Source organism: Polypterus senegalus, chromosome 4 (assembly GCF_016835505.1).
Source record: "Polypterus senegalus isolate Bchr_013 chromosome 4, ASM1683550v1, whole genome shotgun sequence".
Classification (NCBI taxonomy): Eukaryota; Metazoa; Chordata; class Cladistia; order Polypteriformes; family Polypteridae; genus Polypterus; species Polypterus senegalus.
This window is the reverse complement of record NC_053157.1, coordinates 216,348,247-216,356,323: the sequence shown is the minus strand read 5'-3', so window position 1 is coordinate 216,356,323 and position 8,077 is coordinate 216,348,247. Positions and strand designations below refer to the sequence as shown.

The 8,077-nt window shown below is 40.0% G+C and overlaps 1 protein-coding gene across 1 annotated transcript in view; it reads right to left on the bottom strand.

Moving 5' to 3' along the window:
• Nucleotides 1–251: 251 nt before the first annotated feature.
• Nucleotides 252–8,077, bottom strand: part of LOC120527962 (sperm flagellar protein 1-like) — a 113,725-nt gene continuing 105,899 nt past the window's right edge. Inside the window, exon 7 of the mRNA XM_039751956.1 lies at nucleotides 252–569. Within this exon, the coding sequence (XP_039607890.1) occupies nucleotides 462–569 (108 nt within the window). The 3' untranslated portion in view covers nucleotides 252–461. The remainder of the gene's footprint in view (nucleotides 570–8,077) is intronic.

The following is an 8,077-nucleotide window of genomic DNA, read 5'->3' as shown; positions in this document are numbered from 1 at the left end:
CTTCTCTCATCTCCCAGTTCTTGTGCAAATATTTTCTGATCTGTCAACTTCCAAAATGGTGCCAGAAGACCTTAATAACAGTAATAATGCATTGCTGACAGGAGCACAAACGTACTTCAATGAATCAAATGTGTTTAAGATTCTTTACATAACAATGATGAATCATTCCCATCTAATTCCTTGAAGAATATAACTATATTTATGAAAAACGTATTATAATACATTAAAATAATTGTAATTAAAGTAAATAATTGAAAACAAAGGCTAAAATATATTTTCCATAATAAATTAGTGATGTATCTGTAAATGAACAATGAACCTGCATTACACATAAAACCATACAGCATTAGGTTCAGTAAACCCAGTTTCAACAGCTTGGCAGGGCCTGCACTTCAAAAGCATTGATTAAGATGACCAACTGCCAGTCTTGATCTTGTGGATGCCGAGATGGTGAGGCCTGTTCATTTGGACTTTTGTTCAGCTTCCTGCAGACGCCGTGTGAGGTCATCAATGCGGACATCCTTCAGATGGACGAGATGTTCTAAGCGACGGACTTTAGCTTTCAAAACCTGTGGAAGCAGAGATAGTCATGTAGTATGGTGGCACATACAAGCAGTATTATGTTAGAGAAGAAAACCTGTTATCCAACAGGGTCCATTGTGAATGGACATGCTGGGGCAGAATGTACAAAGAGAAGCAGGAAGTCAGAATCAGCCATGGATGCAAACATATTGTGGTTGTGACTAGAGATGTCAAAGAGTTCAGGTAGAGGCACCTGCTTACTTTATTTATTTTATAGTGTGTGTGTGTGTGTGTGTGTGTGTGTGTGTGTGTGTGTGTGTGTGTGTGTGTGTCAAAAGCCTATCAAGATATTCCTCAAGGATTAACTTCACATTATCACAGTGTGGGTGCATATCACTCATTCTTATCACATTGCCATCTAAAAGAGCAGTGGTCTGATTTCATAATGGAGCTGAGTCCTGATGTTCTAAATATTATGCTCTCCTCACTCATGATTTATAAATGTGCTTATTTTAGATAGGAAGCATAGGAGTGCCAACCAGGTCCAGACACCAGCTTAATCACTTTCTATTTGGAGTCTGCATGTTCTCCTCACGCTTGCACAGGTTTTTCTCAGGTACTCCCACATCTCATAAACATGCAAGGCTGCAAATCTGTGGATTACAAACTGTTAGCAAGTAAAGGTGTGTATGTGTGTGTGAATGTGTTCCACAATATACTATTACTGCAGTCAGGCTTGGTTACTGTCATGTACCCAGTGCTTTTGGGGTATCCTTCAGTTCCCTAAGACATTTATTGGAATAGATGAGTTAAAACATTGATGGGGGGGATGGATGGATCATTTTAGAAACAGACTTGATGCCGGAAATCAATTGATGGTTTTGTTCTGTTCAAATAGAGACAGAGGATGAAAAATGAAAATGACCAGATGATACGAGAGTTGCGAAATGGGCTGAGGTCAAAACCGGGAATTAGACAGATGTTTTGTCAAAGCCAATAAGTAAGTGGAGATTATCACAAAAATCTCTATATACAATCTTCATTTGGATCTTGATCTTTGTTTGTCCACGAATGAATTAGAAGAAGCACTAGATGGCAGTAGAGAGACAGCTAAAACATAGGCATTGCATTAAGAATCTCCTCCAGGCTTATACTACTGAAGACTGTAGTACTCCAGTCACACCTCAAAACACAGACATTCAAACTAAACAAATTGTTGTGCTTTTAATTAACTAAAGAGATCTTCATTTAGATCTTGATCTTTGTTTGTCCACAAATTCCACGCATGTGTAGACCACCTTCCAGTTTAGTACGTTGTTGTTACTCACGGATGTCAACAATGTGCTGGAATAACGAAAGAGGTGGTGGACAGTGTTACGCTGGTTAGCTCCTGAGGCCTGGTTAGAAAATGAGATTGCTGAAGATAAAAGGTACGACGTATGAATGAAAGAAAGACAGTGGGTAAAATGAATGACAACGTAACAGCACGTTCCGGAAATTATTATTGTTACGTTGTAGCCGGCGAGTGCTGAGCATCTCACAGTTATACAGTGACTTGCTCACACGTCAGTGAAGTGATCCCTATTTATGCTTTAAAGAGCCTGGATACCTATGTGTCCCATTTTTATAACCATTGCTCTGTGTATATTGCCTTACTCTTTGGATTGCCACAAAGCAACCTGCCAGATTGGAGAAAGGTTGAGAAGATATCGTGAGAGGAAACGACAGCATCGTGGAAACAAGACGGACTGTGAACGGACAGAAGCAGAAATGCTCCTACACCACCACATAATTACGATTCGGACAGTGATTCCGAGTAGGCCGTTCCTATCGAATCAATATCCAAGGGTTTTCTTTTGTAATTTTGTTTCCCTTATAAAAAATCATAATGCTGTGCGACGAAGGGCCCAGTTCACGACTGGCAGCTGCGTTTAAACAGGGAGCCCTTCACAGACAATTTTAACACGTGCAACGTAGTTGGGCGCACATGGCTAGTAAATTAATAATCTGTTAAATCCAGATACCCCACAACAGAAGGGAAAGACATTTATACAATCGTTTGTGTGACATCACTAACAAGCACATCTCGGGGAATTCTGAGATGGGTTTCCATGGAAACAGTCAACAGAATGTTCTTAGCAGAGTGGTGTTGCCCATGATGAGAATAAAATGGCGTCATGGTTGAACATACCAGTAAACAAATACTACATTTTGTCAGGAGGCAAAAAACATGAATAGCCCTCGGATTCAGATTGTCTGTGCTTCAAAACCCCATCACAGATATATTATAGCCAAGAACAATCGCTAGAACCAGAGTAAAAACATTATGAACATCGGAGATCATTTTACCTTTCAGTGTATATTGTTGCTTTCATATTACTGTCATTAGTTCAAGGAAGGTATACAAGTGCAGTGTATCATGGTACTTGAAGAAGTATGAGCATTGTCACATGTACAGTTATGTACAAATAAAAATAAATTTGAACTTGAGTTGCAATTTTACTAATGTATTTCTGATGCCACTGGACAATGAGTGGACCAGATGCATGATTTTACTCTGTTCATATTTTAGAAAAGTATAATATAGGCTGAACAAATGTTAATCACAGAGAGGGATGAAGGTTGAAGAGGGCATCATCTACTTTTGTGAGATTCAAAATCTGCAGTTTACATTTTTAAAGCAAATATGGTAAATTTACAGAAGGATGATAAAATTAAAATGTTAAAAGATGTTAATAAATAATAAACAATGATACAGAATTACAAACAGCAGAAAAATACTTCAGGGATTTCAAAGTTTTGTGAGGATCGATTGGGAGATGTTACATTACTATCTATTCTCAAATCATTAATAAACTTAAAGACTTTTATGGGCCTTACATGGCAGGCCATATTCTCCAAGTAAGAAGTGTAAGGGTAGTTTGTATTTACAGAGAAAATACGTCTGGCTCAAAACAAAATTGCAAATTTTGATTATCTTCACACACAGTGTCTAACAAATTAGGAACTTAGTAGTAAGAAGAAATGGTAACAAAGTTGAAGAAACACAATGATGAAAAGGGGCAATAAACATCTTAATATGTATCCCTGACCAAGCATTCTAAAAATAAAGAACAATTTCATTGTAAACAGTGACAGTGGCTGAAGAGAATTAAAAAGGATTATTATTTTTTTATTATTGCCCTTTGAAAGAGCCCTTTAAGGTAAAGCACAGAGGATTTCCTAAAATCCTAGTAATCAAATCTATGTCTTTGCTTATCCTGTCCTTAAATTTCATTTAAAAGATGATTTTATTATAACTTTTATAAAAATGATTTCCCAGAAGAGAAAGATACACATCCTTGGCCTGTCTGCTGTAACATTATTAGAATTCTGTGCTCACTGCAGGGGGTGTTCAGGGAGGCCAGCTGCCTACTTGAAGAGTCAGACTTCAGTCAATATTGTACATACATAAAATCAACAATTAAAAAGAACATTCTAGCCCAACTCGGAGGGTTTTTGGGGGCTCACGGCCTGATTTTTTTTTTCTGTTATCCCTAATATATTTCGATGAACTGTTTCTGTAGTAGTCAAAACTGTTCAAGTCAAACTGTTAGCCTGTGAAAGGGTAATTTAAATTAAATTTGTTAATTCATCAATAATATTTTATGTATTGTCACACACATGCAATTGGGAGGCAGCTAAAGGCCTGAATAAAAGTAGTACCATGCCAGACCAGGGGCTGGCGAGCTGCACTGACTTTCTCTCTCTATCCTCTGCAGACCATCCAAGGGAAATCCGCCATATTCTCATCCTAAATTCAGTTCTGTTTTGGACTCTGTTCTGTGAACAACTCAACCATTTACCCATTTGCAGCCAGGGCATAATATACAGGTGGGTGCCCCAAACTTTTTTTGATGTTTCTGGCTTGTTTATATGATAGTATTTAAATGAATTATATATTGTAGTAAGGGTTACACTGCTGCTTGGATTAATTATTCTGTGTTCAAATCCCACATTTGCCCAATGTTTGTGTGTATAATGTCCATTTTAGGAGAACATTTGTCAAAATGCCATCATCTCTCCTGACTCTTTCAAAATGGCATCCGTCCTCCGACAATACTTCCATGTCCTAAAATGGACACCGTACTAGTGAAGTTTGTTCTTTCTTTTTGCATGGCTTCCTCCATGTACCCTGGTTTTCCTTCCATATTCCCAAAGGTAGTTGAGTTGACTGGTGATTCGAAATTAGCACCATGTGAGTACGGGAATGACTGGGTCTTGCGATTGAATGGCACTGTGTTGGGAGCTGTTGCCTGATGTAGAGCAGTTACAGCAATTGCAAATACACAGAGACCTGGGTGGCACGTGCTTTCTTGCAGTAGTTCATCCCACCACTAAGAGAAAAGTCAAGAAAAATGACACGTTTTATTGGCTAACTAAAAAGATTACAATATGCAAGCTTTCGAGGCAACTCAGGCCCCTTCTTCAGGCAAGGTGTAATGTTACATCTTGTATCATATGTTCAGATTAATTTCATATCTAAAAAAATTTTTCTTTTTAAATTTTTCTTTTTTATCTTTTATTGAATTTATTATCTATACTAATAAAAGGCAAAGCCCTGACTGACTGACTCACTCACTCACTCACTCACTCACTCACTCACTCACTCACTCACTCACTCATCACTAATTCTCCAACTTCCCGTGTAGGTAGAAGGCTGAAATTTGGCCAGCTTATTCCTTACAGCTTACTTACAAAAGTTAGGCAGGTTTCATTTCGAAATTCTATGCGTAACAGTGATAACTGGAACCTACTTATGTACATATATACCAGCCATAGCCTGCAGCTCAGTCACCGTGTGAGGCGGAGTTGCGTACCTCATCGTCACGCCTCCCATGTAATTGAGTGCCTGCCCATATAAGGCCATCTGTCAGCGGCAATCCAATAGAAACACTCTGCCGCCGAGCGGCTCATGTGAACTGACTTTGAAAGCAGTACGCAGACAAAAAGCAACAGCTCCAAAGAGCGCTGAACAAAAAACGCATTACACAATTGAGAAGGCAGCAAAAGAATATGAAGTGAGTGACGCATACAAGCATATTCATAAGTGCAGCTACTGCAGAAACAAAGCACGGTGTAAACCGTAAGTTTAAATTAAGTTTATAGACACAGTCCCGCTGCCGTTTGTCATGCCTACGACGAATACGATATTCGCGAGATACAAGTTTAATGAGAAGACGCAGGGTATAAACGAGACTTTGGATCACTTTGTAATGGAGTTAAAATTGCTGTAGCGAGAAACCTTTAAGTGCCGGTTCTTAGCTAACATTAAATAAAGCCGTGGACATCGCAAGATCACACAAGAGAACGGCTCACGTGAACTGACTGTGAACACAGTACAAGTGATCACTTCGATAAATGAAACCTGTTCAAAAAACGCATTACACAATTGAGAAGGAAGCAAAAGAATACGAAGCGAGTGACGCATACAAGCATATTCATGAGTGCAGCTACTTTGGAAACAAAGCACGGTGTAAACCTAAAGTTTAAATTAAGTTCATAGACAGGCTGCCGCTGGCATTTGTCATGCCCAAGACGAATACGATATTCGCGACATACAAGTTTAATGAGAAGACGCAGGGTTTAAACGAGACTTTTGATCACTTTGTAACAGAGTTAAAATTGCTGTAACGGAGTTTAAATTGCTGGTATGCCAGGTCTGAGCTAACATTAAATAAAGCCGTGGACATCGCGAGATTGCACGAGATAGCACAAGCACAGCTGAGAAACTTCAATGCATGTACTCCGAGCGGCTCACGTGAACTGACTATGTATGTGTGTGTGTATATATATACCTGTGTATATATATGTGTATATATATATATATATATATATATATATATATATATATATATATATATATATATATATATATATATATATATATATGTATATGTATGTGTGTGTATATATATATATATATGTATATGTGTATATATATATATATATATGCATGTATATATTGTGAACGCTGGCCCCGGCACAGACAGACAGACAACATATTTTGCACCCACACACTGTTTATTTACACTATGTACAATATTTACAATGTCAAAAGTCACGTGCACTCACACCCCAGTGCCTCTTGCACCGATTTCCCCAAAGTCCAGGGCCCACAGTCTTTGTGCCTTCCTGGCCGCCTCCAGTCCTCTCTCTCCAGCTCAGTCCTACTGCCTCCCGACTTCCACCAATGACTGGAGGGAGGCAGCCCCTTTTATGGGAACCCGGATGGGCTCCAGCTGCTTCCCGGCACTTAACGCTGGCCACACCCCTGTGTGGCGGAAGTGCCGGCTGCGCACCCGGAAGCCGTCCGTGTCTCCCCGGTCGTCTTCCCCCCCAGCACTTCCTGGTGTGGCGGAAGTGCCAGGCTCCCGGCACTGGGGCGCCGCCTGCCGGTGGCCACGGGTCCCTATAGGGCTGGGCTTCTAAGCCCCCTACCCGAGGCCTCCTGTATAACCAGGACGGACGCCCCCTCTCGGTCTGGAGGAGGCACACGCCCTCCTCTGGTCCTCCAGCGCCCGGCCGGGCTCCAGCCCCGCCCGTGACCACACGGGATAAACCGGCATCGGGGCGCCGCCTGGCGGTGGCCACGGGTCCCTACAGAGCTGGGCTTCCAAGCCCTCTACCCACGGCCCCCAACAGAACCAGGACGGACGCCCCCTCGCGGTCTGGAGGAGGCACAAGCCCTCCTCACCTCCTCCTGGGCGTCAATACATACACAATATATATATATGTATGTATATGTGTGTATATATATGTGTGTATATATGTATATAGATATATATATATGTATATATATGTATATATATATATGTGTGTATATATATATATATATGTATATATATATGTAGAGATATATATATGTAGATATGTATATATGTGTGTGTAGATATATATATTTGTATATGTATATATGTATCTACACACATACAGTATATACATATCTATATCTCTACATATATACACACATACACATATATATATATATAATATATATATATACACACACACACACACACATAAAGTAAATGCTTATTCTAAAATGTTATTGATTAGATCCTGCCAGGTTTTAAAAAAGTTTTGAACCGATCTTCTAAATGAGAATTTGATTTTTTCAGTTATAAATATTGCTTTTTGTAGCATGTGAAATTGTCTTTGTGCTTCAGGCCTGTTTCTGGCTGAGAGGCCAGCTCTGTTAGGCCTGTAGCGTTCTCTGTCTTCCCTTGTGGAAGTTGTGTATGTGAAGCCCAAAGTTTCCAGTCCAGTAATGGGATTTGACGGCTACAGCCCTTTATTCTATATATTAAATTGAGGACAGACCAATTTTTTAATAAAATATTTGCACTTCAGTTCAAGCTTTTCATAGCCAACTATCCCACCCCCACCCCACCGCCCACTCCTACATCACCATGGCAGCATTGCAGGTGGACTGCGGACGACCACTACCAGCTGTGACGATCGCATTCGATTTACTGGTTTACTCTGGACTGAGTCTAGTTATGTATCTCCAGAG